The sequence below is a fragment of the Aureobasidium melanogenum genome, assembly GCF_000721775.1.
Source record: "Aureobasidium melanogenum CBS 110374 unplaced genomic scaffold scaffold_6, whole genome shotgun sequence".
Lineage (NCBI taxonomy): Eukaryota > Fungi > Ascomycota > Dothideomycetes > Dothideales > Saccotheciaceae > Aureobasidium > Aureobasidium melanogenum.
The window spans coordinates 814,499-836,955 of NW_024470058.1; the positions used below are offsets into that span (position 1 = coordinate 814,499).

The 22,457-nt window shown below is 50.7% G+C and overlaps 8 protein-coding genes across 8 annotated transcripts; 2 read left to right on the top strand and 6 right to left on the bottom strand.

Annotated features, from left to right (window-relative positions):
- Positions 1–191: 191 nt before the first annotated feature.
- M437DRAFT_64909 (uncharacterized protein) lies at positions 192–1,121 on the bottom strand (the record flags this gene model as incomplete). Its single annotated transcript, XM_041024506.1, has 1 exon — positions 192–1,121. The coding sequence occupies one exon, from the start codon at positions 1,119–1,121 to the stop codon at positions 192–194; it is 930 nt and encodes a 309-aa protein (XP_040881388.1).
- A 711-nt stretch (positions 1,122–1,832) lies between these two features.
- M437DRAFT_45251 (pseudouridine synthase TruD/Pus7) lies at positions 1,833–4,230 on the top strand (the record flags this gene model as incomplete). Its single annotated transcript, XM_041021055.1, has 3 exons — positions 1,833–2,216; positions 2,299–4,000; positions 4,088–4,230. 3 exons carry the CDS (start codon positions 1,833–1,835, stop codon positions 4,228–4,230), a joined length of 2,229 nt encoding a protein of 742 aa, XP_040881389.1.
- Positions 4,231–5,070: 840 nt separating this feature from the next.
- M437DRAFT_44662 (uncharacterized protein) lies at positions 5,071–8,125 on the bottom strand (the record flags this gene model as incomplete). Its single annotated transcript, XM_041020943.1, has 6 exons — positions 5,071–5,967; positions 6,018–6,498; positions 6,552–6,648; positions 6,705–7,701; positions 7,756–7,985; positions 8,044–8,125. The coding sequence occupies 6 exons, from the start codon at positions 8,123–8,125 to the stop codon at positions 5,071–5,073; spliced, it is 2,784 nt and encodes a 927-aa protein (XP_040881390.1).
- Positions 8,126–9,605: 1,480 nt separating this feature from the next.
- M437DRAFT_45137 (STT3 subunit of Oligosaccharyl transferase) lies at positions 9,606–12,092 on the bottom strand (the record flags this gene model as incomplete). Its single annotated transcript, XM_041021027.1, has 3 exons — positions 9,606–11,032; positions 11,082–11,756; positions 11,939–12,092. The coding sequence occupies 3 exons, from the start codon at positions 12,090–12,092 to the stop codon at positions 9,606–9,608; spliced, it is 2,256 nt and encodes a 751-aa protein (XP_040881391.1).
- A 313-nt stretch (positions 12,093–12,405) lies between these two features.
- M437DRAFT_45019 (uncharacterized protein) lies at positions 12,406–13,378 on the bottom strand (the record flags this gene model as incomplete). The annotated part of the gene is made up of 3 exons (XM_041021008.1): positions 12,406–12,859; positions 12,914–13,183; positions 13,236–13,378. The coding sequence occupies 3 exons, from the start codon at positions 13,376–13,378 to the stop codon at positions 12,406–12,408; spliced, it is 867 nt and encodes a 288-aa protein (XP_040881392.1).
- A 1,077-nt stretch (positions 13,379–14,455) lies between these two features.
- Positions 14,456–15,192, bottom strand: M437DRAFT_44920 (TspO/MBR-related protein; the record flags this gene model as incomplete). The annotated part of the gene is made up of 3 exons (XM_041020995.1): positions 14,456–14,773; positions 14,842–15,014; positions 15,081–15,192. 3 exons carry the CDS (start codon positions 15,190–15,192, stop codon positions 14,456–14,458), a joined length of 603 nt encoding a protein of 200 aa, XP_040881393.1.
- A 1,118-nt stretch (positions 15,193–16,310) lies between these two features.
- M437DRAFT_16050 (uncharacterized protein) lies at positions 16,311–18,825 on the top strand (the record flags this gene model as incomplete). The annotated part of the gene is made up of 2 exons (XM_041018845.1): positions 16,311–18,263; positions 18,313–18,825. Coding segments are annotated over 2 exons (2,466 nt in total), but the record flags the coding sequence as incomplete, so codon positions are not given.
- A 398-nt stretch (positions 18,826–19,223) lies between these two features.
- Positions 19,224–22,146, bottom strand: M437DRAFT_45312 (Adaptor protein complex AP-2 alpha subunit; the record flags this gene model as incomplete). The annotated part of the gene is made up of 3 exons (XM_041021070.1): positions 19,224–19,331; positions 19,402–21,649; positions 21,704–22,146. 3 exons carry the CDS (start codon positions 22,144–22,146, stop codon positions 19,224–19,226), a joined length of 2,799 nt encoding a protein of 932 aa, XP_040881395.1.
- Positions 22,147–22,457: the final 311 nt, after the last annotated feature.

The following is a 22,457-nucleotide window of genomic DNA, read 5'->3' on the forward strand; positions in this document are numbered from 1 at the left end:
GTTCTTTGTAAAGCATCTCTACAGCTTAACTTTAAGCACACGGGAGATCGACTATTGTTCAGATGAAAGCTTTCTTGCAGTGCTATCTTGTAGCCATGGTCCTTTACTTCTAGCAATGTTTCTAGCAATGCTTCTCACGCCCTATGATTTTTTGTATGCTGCAGCCTCTCTGTCCTTCTAGATATCCCTCCTTACTCCTTGTCAGATCCCGAAGCGTCCTTGACGTCCACGTCGCTGTCTGTTGACTCATCCTCCTTGACAGGCTTGCCGGAGACCTTCTTGCAGGCTTTGGCGACTTCTTCGCTGGTGATACGGGAAGCACCAGTAGGGTCAGCCATATTAGACATATTAGTGATGTAGGCAAACATGTCGTCAGGAGTAATTGGCTTGAATTCCTTTTGCTTGATGCGGCCCAGGAGCCTCGAAGGAACCTCTGAACCAAGTACGAGGGTGTGATCGGGTTGGTGGTAAACAGGCAGCGATTTGTTCACTCTGCCTCCAAACAATCTAACGATGACTCTGACTTGCTCTTCACTCCAATACTTATGGTGTCCGAAGATAGTGTATGATTCGTTGGTCTTGAGAACATCGCGGGTGCCAGAGGGAGCTGCATCGATGTCGGCTTGAGTGACTTCTGTGTCAAGTTTTGAGGCTTTGGAATCCTTGCGAGTTGTGGCTCTCGTGGGCTTTGTGTCGGTGTCCATGTCGACATCCTGATCGTCTTCATCGTCGGAGGCTTGTGACTTTTTGACTTTTGATTTGTTGGCCTGTTTCGACTTTGTGGTGTTGCGAGAAACTGGCTTGTCGTGCTTAATGACGCCGCCCATGAGAGGCATGATGAGCGTCTCGACGATGACATCTCTGTTTCTGTTCTCCAGAGGCAGTTCCATCTTGAAGGCGCCATCGTTGGTGTAGTGCTTCAAAGTAGGTTCAGGGGCCTCGATGTCGAGGCTCTGAGCAAGCTCATCAGCTTTGGCGGCACAGAAATCATTTGCTTCGTCAAGGGATGAGAAAGCTTGGTAGACTTGGAGTCTTCCAAAATCGTCCTTCTTGTTGTCAAACGTGACAGAAGATGTGAGATAGACATTGTGCTCAACGTGAGTGGGGGCTTTTGGAGGCATGGTGGATGGCGTGAGCGATGACCTCAGGAAGTAGTTGCGATGATTGAGATATGTGCGATGGTCGAACGATGGAGTGGAAGGTTTGGAAAGTGAAATTTGATTGTGAACGCGTCAAGGCAGCAGAGTCGAGTGAGTGAAAGCACAGCGTTTGTGTTGCAAGACAAGCAGGCGCTCAAAGAAGCAGGCGCGATTAGACGGACATTCCAGTCTCACCACCGACTTGAAAAGCACGAAAACTTACGCATTGCGTACCGGCCACAAAGTTCTCACTGCTACATGGCTATGAATCACCAGAACAAGTATCACTTGCTTGTGGACACCCGAGCGACTGCTACTTGGACCACCAGCAAGAAGGACTGCTGGCAGTGCAAGGAGCTACAATGAGTCTAGGTCGCGTGCGGGAGACGACACCCTCCTATTGATTGTACCTGTCCTTCAGCGTATGCTCACATCTCTCAGGACGAAGACCTGATACAGAGAAGATTGTGTATCTTGATAAGAATGTTTTTTAGAGGAAAAGAAGATGGAGAGGCGAAGTTGGGAAGGCACGGGCGGAGTGCCTGCCGTCATGAAAGACAAACAAAGCAAACCCCGAAAAAAGTGCCATCTCGGTGGTCTTGTGCTTGAAGGACTCGAACTTGACAACAATTGTGTAGATATTTCGCCTATCTACCAATTTTGACCCAAACTATCAGGCATATCATCGTCGCTATGTCGGACGAACAACCGCGCAAGAAGGTTCGCCTCACAGGTCCCGAGGACTCAGTCTCAACATCGCTACCAGAAGTCGACGCTGCTGTAGCAGCACAACTGGAACAAGAGAAGAGTGCCGGAATCACTGTCTTTGCATCACAATCTGCTGGTTTTGGAGGTGTCGTCAAGAAGCGTTACACCGATTTCCTGGTCAACGAGATTTCCACAGACGGCACCGTTTTCCACTTGGATGAATTGACTGGTCCCGCTGTCAAGGCTGTCAAGAAGGTCGAGAAGGATACACAGGCAGGAGAAGAGAAGGAGAAGTCTGCCGAACCCGTCAAGGCTGAATCTGCACCTGTAAAAGAGGAACAACCCAAGCCCGACAATGCAGAGTTGGCTGTCAAGGAGCGCATCGAAGAGGCTCTTGCTTCGGTTTGTTCCACTGTAACCAGGCTAAGAACATCTATCTGACAAGCTATAGATCGCACCCGCCGACATTGGCACTCTCAAGACCATCTTCGGCGAAAAGACAACAACCGACATTTGCAACCTCTACGCCAAATCCATCGCCCGCCCCGAGCGCAAGCCTAGAGATCATGGCAACTTGCAATCAGATGTCATCCAAGACAAGCAAATGCGTACCGATGCTCACATCAACGTCCGTCGCATCTTCAACGGCAGAATCGACACCATGACCAACGATGACAACACAATCGCCATCAAGGTTGCTGCTGCTGCAAACAAGATCAATGCTCGCGCTCTTCCTGGATCAAAAGGAAAGAATGCTCGCCCAAAGGGCAAGGTCGGTTGGGAAGAGCTTGGAGGTGAACACTTGCATTTTACTCTGTACAAGGAGAACAAGGATACTATGGAGGTGCTTTACTGGATTGCCAGTCAGCTCAAGCTACACGTCAAAAACTTCCAGTTCGCCGGAACAAAGGATCGCAGAGGTGTCACTGTCCAGCGCGTGAGTGCATACCGCATTGCTGCCGATCGTCTGCAGGGCATCAACTCCACACTCAGGCAAGCCAGACTCGGTGGCTTCAAGTACATGCCCCAGGGTCTTGATCTGGGCGACCTTTACGGAAACGAATTCACAATCACTCTTCGTGACTGCACGTTCCCTGGTCAGCAAGGCGATGCAGCCACTCAGCTCGAGAATGCAAAGAAAATCACTGGCGATGCCATCGCACAATTCCAAGAGCGCGGTTTCATTAACTATTACGGCCTCCAGCGTTTCGGTACCTTTGCCATTTCCACAGATACTATCGGCAGGAAGATGCTTCGCGGTGACCTGGAGAGCGCTGTTGAAGACATTCTGTCTTACAGTCCCGAGGCATTGGCCGCCGCTTCTAATCCCGACCAGGCTTCAACCAAGATTTCACACGATGATATTGCTCGCGCCGAGGCTCTGCACATCTGGAAAACAACAAAGAAGTCAGGAGCTGCTCTCGACAAGCTCCCTCGTCGTTTCCAAGCCGAAAATGCTTTGATCAGACATTTGGGCTGGGTAGACCGCAAATCCGGAGAACTACTACGCGCAAAGGACTGGCAAGGTGCTCTTCAAAACATCCCTCGCAACCTCCGTCTCATGTACGTTCACGCCTACCAATCGCTAGTCTGGAACACAGTAGCCGGCCGTCGATATGAACTCTACGGCAACAAAGTCGTAGCCGGCGACCTCGTCCTCGTGCACGAACACAAAGACAAAGAAGCCTACGCCCAACAAGACGAAGAAACCATCGACGACTGCGGTGAAATCATCGTTCGCCCAGCCGCCCACGACACCGCCACCTCCCTCGAAGACAAATTCGAGCGTGCTCGCGCATTAACCCCCGAAGAAGCCTCCAGCGGCAAATACACGATTTTCGACTTGGTCTTGCCGTTACCTGGTTTCGATGTCATGTACCCAGCCAACGAACTCGGCGCTTTCTACTCTGAATACATGGGCAGTGAAGCAGGAGGAAAACTCAACCCCAAAGACATGCGCAGGAAATGGAGAGACATCTCGCTCTCGGGATCTTACCGCAAACTGATGGCGAAACCTCAAGGCTTGGCTTGGGAAGTAAAACCCTACTTCCACGACGAAGAACAACTGTGCCAAACAGATCTGGACAAACTGATTGCAAAAGCCAAGGAGGAGGGAAATGCAGATGCTTTGGGAGGAGCAGAGGCTTTGTTGGGTTCAGATAAGAGTCTTGAAAAGTCTTTGGAACAGCAAGATGTCAACATGACTGATGGTGCTGCAACAAAAACAGAGCAACAGCAAGAGCAGAAATTGGCCGTGGTGATTAAGATGCAGTTGGGTAGTTCCCAATATGCTACTATGGCTTTGAGAGAATTAACCAAGGGTGGTGCTGTGGCTTTCAGACCTGATTTCCAGGGTGGAAGGATCGATTTCAAGGCAGAGTAGCTCTGATCTTGTCGATGACTGGGTAGTGTGTAGTCAGATACATACAAAAAGCTTCGATATCAGAGAGTTGACAGTCTCAATGAGGAGGACTAGTCTTTGTTTACCTTTCTGCATTTTTATACGTGCTTTTGCTGCTTGTTGTTTCGTGGTGAAGTGAATACGATCGTCAATACAAGCGTCGATAACCTGCTTTATCTAGCCAATCCTTTCTGCCTTGACAATTCCCCTTTCAACACTGCTGCTTACAAACAAACACTGCGCAATCACACAATCCATCCCAACTTCCCAACCTCCCATCCCGGGAAACGCTACATTTCCTCTCGTTCGCATGTCGACGCTACTCCTCTTTATTAGCTTTTGCATAGATCTCCCCTTCTCAATCTCTCCGCCTTCCCTAAGCTTATTATCTCATTGCACAAACGCACAATACCACCCATCAACCATCTTTGTTGATGATGGACACGGGAAGTCGCTGTTTTTTTCTGTGCTGTACACGGACGCGGTTATCGTTTGTCGGTCGCTACTGGCCAGATTGCCATTGGTGGGTTACAACAGCAAAAGACCGAGTCCTGTGAACTAGTTGTTGGCGGCACTGAGAGGTGGTTGGTCACCCACTTGAGGTTTTGATAGTAAGAAGCAACGGTCCAGTGCCGCAATATATACTGAGGATCTCTGGCGATCTGAGTGACGAGAACACAAAGTTGATTTGGGCGACAGATACACAGGGTCAAATGTGTCAACTCAAGATTTGAAGCATGAATACAGGGTATCATCAAAGCCTCATGTGTATTAATAAAAATTACCACTAGCAATGAGGAGATAGAGAAAAGATGCAAGCTTCTACTCAGCCAATACCATCCTCAGCATGGCCAAGAAGCCGTCACGCATCTTTGTAACCTCAACAATATCGGGCTTGACAGGTTCGCCAGCATTCCTCCTAAGGAAGTCCTGTCGCCTGGCCCTGCGCTTCCTCTCTGCAGCAATAGGATCAGCATCTTCCTCATCATCGTCCGTGGAACTGTATTCGTCTTCGTCGTTATTGAGGTCTTGGATGTCCAAAGCGTTGAGACCAAAGTCATCAGGTTTGAAAGATGCGATGAGATCTGAGGCTCCGCCATCGGGCGCGCCGGGTGCGTCGCCTGTGGCCATCTTTTGACGTGTCTTGTCTTGGTGCCACTTCTTGCGTTTTTCTTGCCATTTGATAAGAGAGTTTATCTCTCGTACAGCGGCATCCTTGTCGATTTGTCGCATCTCGACTGCACCCTGGAAGAGAGCATTCATATCCAATTTGCCGCCACCTCGAGGACCATTACGAAGGAATGAGAGAATGCCTTCTATCCAGCCCATGAGTTGGTCGAACAAGCCGTTATCGTGAAGATGTACTTCGTGCACAAACTTGTAGAACGAATCTTCGTGTCTTGCGCATAGATCGATAAAGGCTTGAACCGTCTGGTTAGGATCGGCAGATACGTCCTGTCGTTGACACTTCTCCACTGTAACGATCACGTCGTCCATGAAGCGTGCGAAGTCGCTGATACTGTTGTAGACGTTGGCCGATTTGTAAACCCTGACGAGGGGCTCATAGAAGATTGTGAAAAGATCGCGGAAGAGTTGCAAAGTTGTGGGCTCCTCAATCATTCGCAACATCATAGTCTTATCTCGTTGACGTGTGTAGAGTTTCAGTAATTGCTTCAGGTGAGCAAAAGTCTCGGCGCCCGTTCTGAGTTCCTCATCAACCTAATTTTTGGTTAGCGGAAGTGTAAGAAATTGCGAAGAACAATACTCACGTTCTCGACTGCACTGTTCCATGCCACATAAGCGTTGAATGCCCTTCCAACCTCTTCAGGTTTAAGCTCTGGCTTGATATCTTCGCTTCGCAAGATAGCCACGAGGAGATCGAGGTCGTCTTGAGTGGCTTCGATTCGAATCGCGTCCTTGATGTCTTGGTTACACTGGTTGTAGTTCTTGATCTTCTCGCAGAAGACGGGCTCGTTGATTTTAGCAGCTAGGCCGTCGATGCTCTTCTGAACGGAGCGGATGCTGTCTCCTAGAGCCAGGGAGAATATACGTTGCAAAAGAGACTTTGCGCCAAAAGGTTGAGCAAGGAACAGGTCGAGCACACCAGCCATGACGGCGGCTGGGTTTGCGAATCGAATGACTTGTTTGAGGGCGGTGTATGGAATCAAGGAATGGATACGTTTTGCTTGTGCGAACAGTTCGGGACTGTTGTCTTCGGCCAGGAACAGATGATAGATCACAGCTGCCACTCTGAAGCACCGAGTTAGCGTTGTATATTGGAAATTGGCATCTGGAATGCATACTCAATGCGAAGCCATTCAGCAAACTTCTTGTACTCGGGAGACAATTCTGCGATCGTGTTCTTCTGCTTGATCTCGGCGAAAAGCTTTGTCAATCCATCTAGATCATTCGTCAGTGAACACACTCCACACTCTCAGGAGTCAAGTGTGACTTACTGCTCTCGACGACTTCTCTCCTGAACTTCTCCATGTGAACATCAAGCTCCCTGGCTCTTGCACGTGCAATTTCGTAGAAGCGCCGTTGTTCCTCAATACGCTTGTCGTCCATCTCGATACGCCTCTTGACATCATCCATCTCTTCCTGATTTAGTGTTACGACATTGCCAGTCAAGAAGTCGTTCATAGCGTTACTGTTGGCGATGCTCTCGTTCTGCAAAAAGTTACGCAGGAAGGCTCGCAATGAGACACGCTGTTCTTCTCTGTATAGGACTTTCGGTGGTGAATGGTCTCGACTGAAGTCGCCCGACTTACGATTGAGTTTTGTTGTCGAAGATGCATCTAAGGAAGCGCGAGGAGAAGCGGTTTGCGACGAGCGTGAGGCGGTCCTACGGTGACCACCACCAAAAGGATTTGGAAGATAGCTGCGGAAGCCAGTGCTGGCTGGCGCAGGCTCATCATGGGCGGCGGCCTCTTTCACGTCTTGGGTCGAAACAGATGAGATTGAGTCATCGTCGTCGTCGTCTTTGGTGTATAACGAGCTTGAGTGATTCTTGCGAGGTAGCGGCGGTAGCACCTTTCCTGGTATTTCGAGGCGCAATCTCTTGTGCATTTGAGCAAACTCGCCGTATCTCCTTCCAACATAGATCTCGGGCTTGCCCTGTCGTTTGACGCGGAGCAGAAACTCTGCATGTGCGTGATGGCGTACATGTCTTTTGACACTGGTGGTTCGTACGGAAGCGACGTTGACATCCCAACCATTTATGTAATGTCCTTCGGGTACATTCAATGCCAGACCTTGCTCGTTGGCTCCTCGATCGACGACCTCCATTTCTGAGAATCGGATGCGCTCTTCGTAACCAGATGCAGTGGGCAGTCCAGATACCATCATAAGTTCTACTAGTTTTTGGGCCTTCACGGCAAGCTTTCGGCGTTTTGTTTCTTCTAGGCGATCTTCGGATGAGGATATGCGCTTCGTCGCAAAAGACTCGAGGAACTGGACGTATGGCAGTCAGCTTGAGTTTGTGCTGAAAAGAGGGATGCGACCTACCGTCTGTAGCTTGTCTTGCCAGAACTCCTTCTCTCTGGCTCTATCAAGAAAGGGAAAGTTGCGGACATGGTTCACAAACATGTAACGCAGCAGAGGCAGCTCGGAATCCTCTGGTGCGACTTCACCAGCATCTGACTTGAAGGGAGCGCCAAAGCGTTGTAGGGCAGTCTCGGAGGCCAGCTCTGAAATCTCCCATTCTGTCTGTTGTGAGATGAGTTCGCGCTTGAGGTCTGAGGAGATGGTGTCAGCGTTGCGGCGGGGCTGACTTGGACATGGCAGGAAACATACAGTGTTCCTGTTTGCCAGTGAGGACAGATCCAGGCGGCGGTATTGATTTGGTCGAGAAGGTAGAGGCAGATGAGCGGTTCATGTTGATGCGAGTGGATTCGGGCGATACAGCGACTGGCTGGACGAGGCCTTCTTCTATAGGATCTTCTGGCGCTGTGTTGAAGCGCTCCAACCGTGGCTGAGGAGGGGCGGAGTTCTGCCCTGAGCTATTCATATTCTGGTGCTAGGCTGCTGGATTGATGGTTCCAATCTCGAGGGTGCGTGCGAAGCGCCGACTTGATTTGTTCGTATAAAGTAAATGTTGTTGCTCTGGGCTAAGAGCGTATCCATGCATGATACGCCGCGTATGCTTCCGATGACGACTGATGTTTTGAGGCGTCAAAATCAGGTAAGAACAACCCCGATTCGTGTGCCCGCTCTTGCTCTGAAATCCTCCATTCTACCTACCTCTTTTGTTTTCTCACCAATGCCGACCAAACATCCTCGTCTCAATCGCCTGAACGTTGAGCATGATACCGCTGCACATCTTCTGGATTGAACACGGTCTATCAACAATGCCAGAGAATCGAGATGCTCTGCCATGGCCTGTCTACTCGGTGTGGCCTCAGGCAGGCTAAAAACACCCGTGCTCCAGCCAAGCCTCACCTTCGACTTGCAATCATTTTCTTTCTTGGACAATGACGACGACAGAGGTTCTACATGCGCAAGCTCTGAGGTTTGATCATCAAGAGGGATTACTCGACTGTGCTTCTCCATATTGCACTCGCGTATTCTCCTTGTCATCTGAGTACCTCTGCACCTCTGTTCATTATTAAACTCCTTCCACAGATCGTTCCGCATCTCCACTCTTTGCAAATCATGTGTTTTAACTGCCACGAGCCCTCACCAGCCACACAAATCGTAAACAAACCCCTCACCAAGAAAGCTTGGTCCCGCAAGGGATCTGCTGGAAACCATAACCTTTCTCCTTCCTCCTCGTGTGCTAAAGACAGTCCCTATGTAGCTATAGAATTGCATAGTTGTAATTCGAATACGAGGCTAGCCATTGAGACAGCTTTCAATGGTGTTCTCTCTATGGAGACCGCATTCTTTACAAAAATTTGTGTATGTCTATAGCTGCAGTGTGACTGTCTTTCACACACGGGGAGCTTGTCCGCGGCCACCGAGCCAGCAAAACTCGGCATGACAAGAAACTTCTTGGATCTGGGCATGACTTCCAGAGTCATGAGGTGAAGCAATGCTGAGCACATCGTTTGCCGGAGACCCGTGATTTCTACTTGGCGGGCTAAGAGGGCTCATTCCCAATAGTGATGACGAAAGTTTGTAGAGGAACAGGGTCAAAACCTTACCAATATCAGAAACCCTTCTCACACCCTGAAATGGTCACATTATAATAGTTTTGTGTTTACTATACCGTGGTCGTGAGGTCAAGCCAAACGATTCGACGCCAAAATATTTTTGCTCAAATGCTTTTTCATCATTTCAAAAGATAAGAGATATACAGAAAGAAGGAATCTGCTACTGGTCTAAAGAGAAAAATCTAGCAACTTTTTCTTTTGCATCTAGTCAACACGTAGGACTCTAGGTCCCTTGCGCTTACTAGTCTTCTTTCTCTTGTTGCCCTTCTCAAATGCCATGGCGCTTTGGTGGTCTCTGTTGAGGTTGTCAAGGTCCTTGACCTTGTAGATTCTGATGATCCAGTTCTCACTGGTGAAAGCTTCCTCCAAAGTCGAGAGCTCGGGACCCTCAGCGGGGAGCTTGGAACCACGAACGCGGTCGGTAGCCTGGCCAGCAGGGAAGAGGGAGTTGTAGTTGTAGTACGACATCTTGTACATCAAGCTGTTCTTCATGGTGTCGGAAGCTTGGTCGTCAATGCGGTACTCGCCACGAGCGGTGAAGTAATCACGCTCCTTGATCTCATCAGGCCAGATACCTTCGGCGATACGGACCATCCACAAGAACTTGTTGATATCGTCACCAGAGTAGCCAATAAGACCACCAAAGACAACGAGGACGTAGTCGACTTCGTGCTGTCTCATGATGGGGTAACTGACTTCCTCGCGCGAGCTCATGGCCTTGCCGACAGTGGCAATGTGGGTGTTGTTCCAGGTGTTGTTGTCGACAAGGGTAGGACGGTCGGCCATACCTCCAATCTGGTAACCGTAATCCCACCAAGACATGATCTTGGCATTCTGCTCGGTGTTCTGACGGAGCCAGTAGTAGGCCTCGCGGTAATCATCGATAATGTGCTGCGAGCCGTCGGCCATTCTGGAAGCCAAGACAACCGAAGGGGATGAGTAGGCATTTGAGGTAACCCAAGTGCAGTGGAGAACAAAGAGCAGAAGGTAGGCGGTGATGGTACCAGTCATGGCGAACTTGGAGAAGGTCGAGTAGATACCGACAAGAGGCTTTTGGGTAGAGCGCAGAGTGTCAGGGATTAGGGAAGCAGCAGTCTTGGCGATGTCGTTGTTGCCGTTGGCCTGAGCTGAGGGTGCGACAGGAGTCTTGGTAACAAGGAAGGTGTCAAGAATCTGGGAAAGAGCAAGGGCTGCAGCAACACAGACGACAGGAGTCAGGGTAAGCATCAGACGGACCATGACACCGGCGAAGTAACTGGCCAGGACGGCGTAGATGACAACAAAGACCTGCTCATCCTTCAGGTTGCGGAAGCACATGTAGACACCAGCAGGGAACAGCCAGATCAACAAGTTGAGATCGAAGAAGAAGGCAGGCCAGGCGGTAGGCTGGTGCTCAGACACGGATGCGATGATGGGAATGTGAATCTTGGCGTATCCAGTATCCCAGAGCGAGTAGAAACGACCACTCCATGGTGCAACGACTCCAGAGAAGGTAAGGAGAACGAGGACTCCGAATGCTGCGAGGAAGACGACCAGGACGAAGGCACGGAGCAGGGTCTGGAACTGCTTGCTTGGCAGAGTCTGGCGCACAAACTCGACGAAACCGACAAGCTGGAGAAGACCGAAGACACCTGATATGTTGTTAGAAGGCAAAATGTAATTGGACAATCGACAACATACCGAGAGCAGCCATGTGGTCACTGTTGCGGATAGGCAAGAAACCGACAAAGGGAATCTGCATGCTCGCAAGCGTGCCCAGAGAGTACCAGGTGGTGTAGCTGACGTACAGACGAGGGCTGTATCTACCCATGCACAGTAGGACGAAGACATGGAGAGGAAGCAAGTTGGTGATGAAGACGTAACCACCCCAGGCCGAGACCATGTATCCGTAGAAGAGGGCAGTGAAAGCACCCCACATGACGGAGCCCTGCTTGACACTCTTGATCCAGAGGTAGAAGGTGAAGACGAGGAGGAAGATGGCAATGGCTTCGTTGTCGTAACTTCCAGCGACGGAACGCGAGATGTAACCGGGGGCGATGCCCATGAAGATGGCGGCAAGGAGGCCAGCTGAGGGCGAGTCGGACATCTCAGAGGTCAGGAGGTAACTGGCAAAGGCGGTCAAGCCAGAGCAGGCGGGAGCGAGCATGACACAGATGTTGCGAATGTCGACGGGGAAGGTCAAGAGGCGGAGGAGGTGCCAGATGGCACCGCTGGTGACCATGAGGCCAGGGTAGAGGGTACCGCCGGTGACACGGCCAAGGGGGTGCCATGTGCGGTCGTCGAACCAGTCCCAGAAGCTCGAGAAGCCATTCTGAACGAGGTACTTGGTTGCGCGGAAGTTGAACCAGGGGTCGACTGTAGAAGATGGTTGTTAGCGATTGTGTCTACCGAGTCCATGTTGGTCTAGTGAGTCGACGTCTAGTCAATGATCGCGAACGACAATGCTAGAGTAAAGGTGCAAGTGATAGAGGAGGCATTGATGGCGCAAGCTGCAAGTCCAAGCATGAATAGGAGTCAGAACAGTCGAATTGACATACATTCGTGAATGATGCTCTCAAAGCGGATAACGGAGAAGAGACGAGAGGCCACGGCGGTTGCTGCAATTGTGACGAGGATGACCAGTCGCAGCAAACCTCTGGTGTTACGACCAGTCTCGCCCTTGAAGAATGAGCTTCCCACGGTGGCTGCCATGGTTGCTGTCTATACTGGGTTGGTATTGGGAAAGCTGGTGCTGGTTCTCGTAGCGGACACGACACCTAAGCTTCAACCCCAGCACCATCGAGCATGCGCGTCAATGTCCCGAGCTCCGGCCTGACAATGTTCTGACCACGGCAAAGTCCGTGAAACCTCCGCGTCCAGAAGACCTCACTCCCGCCAACCACAATCATTACCATCTTTGCTGCAATTCATGAATCTTCAAGGATAGACTGAAATCTGATCAAGTCGTCAATCATGACACATTAGCATTCGTTCGTATTCCGAAACAATAACACCAGTCTGACCATCATCCAAAATCGCTCGTCCCACCACCATATGCCGAACTCTCATGAGAATAAGCAAAGCTGCAATCCGACACATCATCCCGGCTCGCATCTGCACTGTTGTGCCGACCACTGACTCCTTCGTATCCATATTGCCCAACTGGCAAAGTGTTTGGATATCTCAGCACCATGTTCGGGATCAGAGTGTTTGCAACTCTGCCTGACCTGTCCTCAGTCGACACCATCTCAGCCGCTTCATTAGGCATGTCATCCATGTAGTCTGGGACATTCGTCTGCCACAGCGGTATTGCTGTTTGTGCTACCTCGGGCTGTGGCTCAATCTCAGGATACTGTGGTACCATTGCTTGTTTCGACTGATTGTTGGCGCGTTGCTTTCCTTTACTTCTGTTCAGCGCTTGTGCGCTTTTGGCACGAGCCAGATGTTGCATCTCTGCCGGACTAGGTGTCATCTCTGATCTGTACCCTTGATTTAGTACACCACACAGCATACGGGTTGATGAAGTGACTCACCTTGCCACAAGCTGGTCAACATCCACACCTATGTGCTTGTGCATTCGACTGATATGCGCCTTGAAGTTGTCTTTTCTTGACCATATCTTCTCCCGCTTCGAGCAGGTTGGTAGCACACATCTGTAGTATGACTGGGGTCCGTGCTTTGGCTTGATCAGGTGGATGTCTTTCTGGTGTCTCTCAAGATCGTTAGATGTTGCGAAGCCTTTAGTGTTTGTGCAGTTCTTGACGCCACACTTGAACGGTCGGCTGTGTGTCGACGAGTGTTTTCTAAAAATGTTAGTATGCGTCAATGGGTCATTAACGCACAGGGGCATCTTACTTCTCTTCGGCCTTGTTCTTGAACGCCTTGCCGCACTGGAGGCAAAGTAGAGGCTGATAGTTCAGTGAAGCATATCCGGAGTCTGTCTCATCCACCTGAACGTTCGTATGGATGGACTGCTCGGTAACGATTGTCTGCGACATTCTTGATACACTCGAGAAGTTTATAGAACTGCCGAACCCGGTCCAGGGCTCTGCGTGAGCGCTTTCAGCCACGCGTCGCTGTACAAGATCCTCGTTGTACTGCAAAGCTTGTCCGCTACTAGATGCATAGTTTACGTGCGAAACTCCATCTGGTTCGGCCAACCCAACATAGATCGAGGGGTCCACGTAGATGCTGCTCAGGGGGTCTTCAGCCAGATCTCGTTCGTCTTGGGGCATGGTGTAAGGCCTTTGAAATGAGTCCTTCGATGTGTGTTAGCGCGACCTTGTGCAACTGCTCACACAAAGCAAGTCGATCTACAGGAACGGCCGTGAATGGGTAGCGCAAGTATTCAGAAACACCAAGACGCGACTTGCCATGAAACCATAGTTAAACTCGAAAAAGGAATCCATTTGTACGAGTCTATGTGCACACCAGAAATAGAGAGCTGTTGGAGGGTTCTTGTAGTCGAGCTTTCAGGGCGATGGGTGGGGCTGTGCGAAGAGGCGGTGTTGGATGTGATCGGGGTTGATTGGTGCTTTTAACTCGTGCTGGTCGACCTTCAGCGTTGCAGTGTCGTTGTATCGGCATGTGGATTCATATAGAGTCGGTAAGCACCTCAACAGAAGTACCATGCCACGGCCTGACCATGCTGCTGAAATTAGGTGTCGCGATGAGAACTTGCAACTACTCGGAGTGTTTCAAGGGTGGGGTTCGGGATCAAGTTTCTTTGGGTCATGAGGTTGCATCCACACTGAGAATCGTGACATGGCAGTCGGGAATGAATACCGATTGGCTGTAGGCTTAGGCTTGTTCAACACTCCAAGAAATCCGGGATAAGCAAAATGATTTGGAAAGATGCTGCATTCAACGTGCAACTTTGCAGTATATGGCGTTTACGGACATGGTCGACATGAGGTTTTGAATCATGTCGGACGGAACAGGCGCAAACAGAACGTGCATGACAGTTATGCTGCCAGCTCGAAATGGCCAAAAACCATGACGAATGATGGGGTGATGGCATACAGCCTTGTTTTTGCTTGACAAAATTGGGTATCTTAAGGACGCTAGAACTTGCCTTACTCGCTCTTCTCGTCGACAAACTTGGTATCCTTGGGCTTGTCGGCAACGGGGCGCTCCTTGCTCTCAAAGTCCCAGTTGTTCAGGTAGCCGCAACCTGCTGACAGATAGGTCGCAAACCCAAGCCAGCCGAGGTAGGGAGCAAGACTCCATGCAGCAACCTCGTCAACTTGACCCCAAATGTAGGCAAGGTATCCGGTGACGCCGGTGAGGGCAACAATGTCGACAGTGGCAGCGATCGGGCGTTTCAGGGAGAAGAAGAGGGGCATCCAGATGAGGTTAAGGGCGAGTTGGATCGTGTAGAGAGTTGCGCCTTGCTGTGACGGAATGAGTATGGGTACAATGCTTGCCAACTGTAGGGACTTTGGGATAGGGCTAGGGGTACCTTAGCAAGAAGGACCTTCTTTGCATCAAACGAGTTCATGGCAGTGGACCAGGCGCGGAAAGCGGCGTATCCCATGGCTCCGTACAACATGGTCCATACCGGGCCGAAGACCCATGGTGGAGGTCTTAGAGGAGGCTGACGCAGGGCGAGATATGTCTTTTGCGTCTCTTTGGCTGTTGCAGAAAGTAGTGATCAGTATGGATCATGACTGTGGGCTGCAGAGGCATGTGTCAACTCACGTCTGGTCGAGTAGCCTACAGCAGTCCCAAGTACGACAGGCAGCAAGACGGAGGCCGCCGGCTTCTCAAAGATGGACGAAGGAAGTGTTAGGTGGGGAATGTAGGTAGTCATGGTATTGGTGGTGGTGGTGCAACAGAGAACAGGAACAGCTGGCTCAGGAGGGAGATAGAGAAAGAGACCTGTTCTTACAGGCGTGTCTTGGTTTAATCAATCGTGTCGATCGGGAAACAGTCGCAGCTCGCGACAGACACGCGAATCGAACCATGACGCTCGCAAGCTCCTTCCCCAGCCAAATGATTCGGAAGCTTGTCGGAGTTGGAAGCCGCCATTTGCAAGCTGCTGCCTGACCTTGCTCTGGTCTTTAGAGTCATTCTGCATTCAGACCTCTCTTGATGCTTAGTACACATCTCGCAGAAAGTTCCCATATCAGGTGCCAGGTGCGCAGCACATGAATGAGCACTCGATGAATCAAAACAAGCCGTCATCACCCGACATCTGTTACTGGCGAGCTTTCCCCGCAACAAGATGCGTCCGTGCCTGAGCCGAACTTAGTGGCTTGGCTCTGTTAGCGCCGACGTCGCGCTCCACGAGTCGGCGTGTTCGAGCGATAGCAGCAGCAGCACTCGTTCTCCGTCTCCTTCAACCCTCTGGTCGACCGCATTCAATTCTTCATTGATGCGTCGCCGTTCTTCGGCTTGTGTCCTGCCCAAATTGTTCGTATCGTTTCTCTTCTTCTCGCGAGACTTTTGTTCAATCCGCGTCCTCGTCTCGTCGCGTCCGCTTAACCTCAACCTCAACTCCCTGTCACCATGTACCCACCGATTAGCTATATCGTTACTCTCAAGTCTCACTGCAATTTACCCTGATACATTCACTCTTTTACTCCCCGAGTTTCTTGTTTCGTTTCGCTCTTACTCTTTCAACCTCTCCTGAACGAGCTCTAACCCGCCATGGCGGTCATCAGTGCGCAAGAGTCGACTTGTTGAGCCGGACCAGCACCTCATCCTCGATCCGCTATCATGGACAACTTCGACACATACTCGGCAAAGTCGCCCAACGATCTATCCAGGGTTGACAGCTACGACCGCGAGTCTTACCAATCTCGTGAGAGGGATCCCTACCGTGAACGACGCAGGTCGCCGAGTGCGTTCCCTAATCGCATTTCAAACCCTCCATCATATACTGACATGCTCTTCAAAGACTCTGATCGACGTGCTCGCCAAGCTGGCCGCAACCGCTCGCGCTCTCCCACACAAATCGATCGCTACCAACCCGATCGTTCACGCGACGACTACTACCGTGGCCGTGAGGATTATCCTCGTGACAGACGCCGCTCGTCTCCTCAGATCCAGCCAGGTGCTCCGAAGAACATCGATCGATACATCCCTGGCGACGATGCCGCCCTCCCTAGAGCCATCCCAGTAAATCAACTCAGGGACCCGCTGCTCGAAGCCTCGCAGGTCGGATTTAGTTACTTCGCAGAGTGGTGGAAGGCCGAGCAAGAGATCAAACAACAACGTGAGCGTCAGAAGAATGGAGGCCGTCGTCCTGAGCCCGTCAAGGAATCACGCGACGAACAGCGTGCAAAGATCCAAAATGCCTACGATCAGTACAAGCTGAACTGGAACACAAGAATGGCCAAGCTCTTCGTTCATGGTCACAAGTATGACACATGGTTCCGCGAACGCTACGTACCAGAAGTTCGCGACCCTTTGCGCCAAAAGGTTCTCGATTTCAGACGCGATCTCTTCGCTCGGTGGGACTCGGACTTGACGGCTGGTACCTTTGACGAGTTTACCCTTGAGGGAATCTACAAGAGCGAGAGCAACGGTGCTGGAGGTATCGTCGAAAAGGAAGAGGGAGAGACCAGTGCTGCTGCAGAGGTTCTGGCTGTATCAGATCTGCTGCCCTCCAAGGGTGGTGATGTTCGAGATCCGGTTGCTTTCCAACCAACACTGCTCGTCAAAACCATCACTCCAGCTGTCTCGCGCGAACGCATGGAAGAATTTTGCAAGGAACACCTTGGTGAGGGCGAGGGTGGCTATAAGTGGCTGAGCCTGAGTGACCCGAACCCAGGAAAGAAGTTCCATCGTCTTGGCTGGATTATGCTCAATCCTGCATCTGACGTACCTGAAGAGGAGACCAAACGCCGTGGAAGCCGAGACGACGATGACCAGGATGCTGATGGTGGTGCTATGGATGAAGACAAGCCAGACCACGCTCAGACCATTTGCGAGAGGGCTTTGAACGAGATTAACAACAAGACGATTCAAGACCCTGAGAAGGGCGACTTCACTGTTCATGTCGGAATTCATCACCCCCAGGAGAACCCTAGGAAAAAGGCTTTGTGGGATCTCTTCTCCGCTCCCGAGCGTGTCGAACGCGATCTAGATCTCGCTCTTCGTTTGGTCAGGAAACTCGACTCAGAGATGGGCGAAGACTATGACGGCGTTAGCAAGATCGAGCAACGTGTTGACGAATTAGCTGGCAAGGGATACTTGCAACCACCTATCCCAGCCCCTAAGGTCGTCAAGGACGAAGATGTCGATGACGGTGAAATGGAAGAAGGTGAAGAAGACGAAGGCGGTATTGATGAAGATGTCGACGATGAAGAGTTGTTGATCAAGAAGAAGAAGCTTGATCTGCTCGTCGAATACCTTCGTCGTGTCTACAACTTCTGCTTCTACTGCGTATTCGAATGCGATTCGGTTCACGAATTGCAACGAAAGTGTGCAGGAGGCCATCTGCGTCGTCCTCGCGCAAGTCTCACTTCGGCGGCCAAAGAGACTGCCAGAGCCACCGCAAATGGAGAACCATTCCCACTCAAACGTCAAGAAAGCGGTGCTGGAGATGGCGAAGACGGTTCACCGGTCGAGGAGAGGAAATCTGCCCCTCGAGCATACGGCAAGAACCAGCTTCAGAAGGCATACAATTGGGTCAAGACCTTTGAGGAGAAACTGCTCATGATTCTTGAGCCCGAAAATGTCGATCTGAGGAAGCTTGGAGGCAAGCCGGTTGAAGAAGGCCTTGAAGAAGACATGAGCAAGTTCGTAAAACAGGAGGACGAGTTCAAGTTCAGATGCAAGGTTCCAGAGTGTACAAAACTCTTCAAGGGCGAAAACTTTTGGAAGAAGCACGTGGAGAAGAGGCATCAGGACTGGCACGATAAGCTCAAAGAAGACGTAAGTACTACCCCTTCTGAACCTTGGACAACTACTAACCCGGTTACAGATTGAGCTCGTCAACCGCTATGTCCTTGACCCAGCCAGACTCGCACAGGGACGCAACGATGCTAGTAGTAACGGCCACTTCCCTGTCAACAATAACATGCCCACGGGCACGCCTCGCAACTTCAGCCTGAACAACATGCCATTCTTCAACAATGGGATGCCCATGCCAGGCGCAGGCGGACCTGCTGGCTTCAATCCATTTGTCCCTGGACAGTTCCCCATGACGATGCCTGGTTGGAACATGCAAGGTGGTGACCGTGGAGCTGGTCCAATGAGAACAGGAGGTATGCGCACCACCAACGCTCGAGCACCAGGTCCATATGATCGTGGTATGAGAGTTGAGCCGCGACGAAGCATCAGCGGCCGCCTTACGCCGCCCCGCCGCGGTATGTTCATGGAGGGAGGAGAGCACACCGTCGGACCTAGACAAGCAGTCGAAGGCCGTACGATGAAGAGCTACAACGATCTTGATGCTGCTGGCAGTGCTGGAGGAGCTGAGGAGCTCAACTACTAAAAAGAGAGGCGTACATAGGGTTGATTGATAGCTGATCGTACTTTTTGCGAGTCAGAAATGTAAAATGACCCTTTTCTTGCTACGGCTCTTATCCTTTGAGTGCTAATGACTGTGCATTACTTCAAACATCATAGAACCACAGGATCACTATCGATTTTCATGGCAAGAACTAGGAAAGTCATGTTGAAGCAGGAGGTCAGTGCGCATGCCTCGCAAAGACAAATCTCTCCAAATTGCACCTACCGGTGTCAAATGTAGCTATAAAAATGCACAGCCAAATTCATTAATCAACGTACGTCCAAAGAGAGTCGAGAAGAACAAAAAAAGCGTGGTTTGACATTCGGAAAAGCAAAACGTAAACTTTTCAGCTCTGCATTCCGGCTGTGATGTAAATGCATCTACGGCGGATAGAAGGGAGCTTCTCCCAATGCCAATCTCTTCTCCATAGCTTCCATGAGAACATTCGGTACAGACTCGTCTGTTGCTCTGATGGTGAGTCGATACATCTGTCGTCAAAAGTCAGCAACTTTGCACCTCTTACACATATCCTTAGAAAGGAAAAAGCGAAACACATACCCCGTTGTTAGGATTTGGCTCCAAGCGCATCAAACACCCAATCTTTCCTTGTTGGCTAGTATGCAACACACTCGCAGCAACAAAATTCTTCTTGTTAGGATCCACCTCATCGAGAACTCCCCACTTGAACCCTTCTAGAATTCTTCTCGTGGGTACTGGAGCCACATCCTTGCCTGCAAAAATCCTCTGGGCTTCGCGGGGACCAGGTCCGCCGATTTGCTTCCAGCGCTTGAAGAAATCGTCGGCAGATAAAGAGGCCGGGTCTAGGTATTTGTGGATTGCAAGGGGAAGTTTGAGGGTTAGTGCTTGCAAGGCACCAGCGAGCCAGGAAATGCGAATTGTGGGTGCTAGCGTGAAGACGGATTTTGCTTCTAGCATTATCATTGCTTGGGTTTGTGTGGAGGGTTGCACTGTTGTCTCGGGCAATGATTTGACGTCGATTTTGATGTTGTCGGGAGAAGGGTTGTTGAGAGTGGTGGTAAAAGAGTTAATCGCAAACGAAGATTTGTTGGTGAAGTAGAGGATTATGCAGCCGAGCTCGCTACGGTACTCTGAGCGTACGCCTACTTGGATCTGGCTGTCTTCGTAGAGGATGCCCTCGGGAACCATGAGCATACGAGCGTGACCGCGCTCCCAGCCTGGTGATAAGTGGTCTGCGCTGGCAAAGTTTGGCGTTTTGGTATCCGAGCCCCAGTCTAGACCGGCGAGTTCGTCTGCTGGTGTCTTGGTGCCATTGGCTTTTGTGGGTGATTGTGCTGCTGCCGTTGCGTTAAGAGAATTGCCAGCGCTGAATGAACGTTTGAGTGTATTGTTTCGATCGTTGATGTCTTTGTTGGCATCTTTGCCGCCAGCAACCCATGTGCGTTTATCTGTTGTGTTGTGCTGCTTGGAGTGTAGTCTAGAAAGCAAAGCAGAAGCACGTTCCGGGAAGGGTGGCATCTCATCCATGACGGTTCGAAGCAAATCGTCTGTCGGCATCGTTGCCAATGTCAAATACTCGCATGCACGCTGTTGAAGCTCAGAATCCAAAGTGTGGCTATATGTCTTGAATGCCTGCAGGAGCTGAGGCTTAATCTCAGGGAACAGGTTGACAAACTTGATGAATGCAGACAGCATCATGGCACGCGTACTCGGCGAGCTGCCATTGAACTTTGACTGCAATGCCATGAACTGCTCGATAGGGCTGCACTTAGGGCTATCGGCGATCAAGTGACCAAACTCTCCAAGCAGGTAACTGCCAATTTTGACAAGCATCTCATGACATTGCTCTGCGCGGAGGTACTCCAAAATGTTGGATGCAGCATAGACTTGAAGCTCATCATTGTTGGTAACAATCATGATAATTCTCTGCCACACCTCATCGCTGACATGATCACCAGCCATGGCGATCAGTCTGAGTGAGATGTCAACATACCATTGAATGTCGGTAGCGTACTTCTCGGTCAAGATGGCAATCTTGAGTACCATTTCTTCGCGGATGGCGTAGTCAGCAGTCTGCAAGTACTTCAAGAGCTCACCAACAATGGGCTTAGCATTTGTTGTGTCGCACATGCTGTAGAGCAGATCGAGACCTTGTCTTCTCACACTGATGTCGCGGTCGCGCAATGATCCGACAATGATGCTTTGATGCTTCTTGATCGGGTCAAGGTTCTCTGAGCGTGCAGCCAGATGTGTCATTGCTTCCAGACCAAGATAACGCACGTTAGTTTCTCTTGATTGGATGAATTTGCCTAGTCTCGAGGAGATCTGCATCATCAACGCTTGCTCAGTGTCAAGATGGATTGTAAGGTTGATGGCTTCGAAGAGAACAGCATTTTGAGCATTGTTTTGTTGAACGTTTTTCGGGGCCTCCATAGCATTGTCCATGATCTTTTGTAGAGATTCGCGAATCAGAGCGCGTACATGTGAATCGTCCGAAGGAGGGAAATATTGCATCAAACGCAGGAGTTTGACCTGTATCCAAGGACAAGGCACCTTGTAGTAGTAGTAGTCTCCAGCGCAATCGTGTTCAACGACAACCTTTTGCAGACGCTGAGCGGCCTTGACATAACTGCCTTTGTACTGATCGGGGTCATCTTGAGCAAGTTTCATGACGAGCGATGTGACGGAAAGAGCGACACCCATGTCCGAGTCGTCCATGATGGAGATGATGCGTTCTGCCCATTCAGCCTGTACGATGCTGGGTGCTTTACGGTAGAGACGAAGAAGAGTCAGGGCGGCCTTCTTCTTGACGAAAGGTTTGGATGTGCTATTCGGACGGGTCAGTAATTGGATGCTCTCAGAGGTATAGGACGAGACTCACGGAGAGATGAGTAGTCTGTGAACGTCAAAGGCCAAGGCTTCACCCATCTCCTTTCCTCCTACGTTGGCAATAGCGTGCAGAGCCAAGCAGTTGTTGAGTTCGTTGATGTCGGCCAAATCCTTGCGAATACTGTTGACAACCAGATGCAACAGCTCATGTTCTTCGTGTAGGAACAGCGTAACAGCCAAATAACCAATCTGCTTCTCCGAGTACTTTGTAGCCGAAACGAGGTTGACAGCCTCGAGATGGCCAAAGTCGACATTCCAGCCCAGGATATAGATGTACAGCAGCTTGCAGACATATTTCTTCTTGTCGTAGCCACTCAAACCGCCTTGCTTGAACTTTGCTCGAATGTTCGCCAGCTCTTTGTTGATGCGCTTCTCCTCGAGTTCTCGGGCGCGGGCATTTCGTAGGTCTGCAATGAAGGATACCAGGCCGCGCATGGTGTTTTGGTTGCCGCTTCCACCACCGCGGTTGAACAGGCCGCTACCTGACGACGACATGGTGTGCGTAGACCCCTATCCGATCGAGCGTCTAAGATGATGTGTCGAGGGCTGTATGTTTCAAGTCCAGGAGAGAAGAGGGTCCAGGTCAATGGTGCTTGGTGTTTTTGTCGAGTCGAGAGAGCCGTTTGCAGGCATCAAGTCTCAATGTCGAGTCAGAACATGTCGACCAAGTCGTCGCGTCTCCAAGAGAGGCCGAAGAGGTCACTGCTGCGCCAACAATCTCCCGGAGACCCGCTGTCCCCGTACGA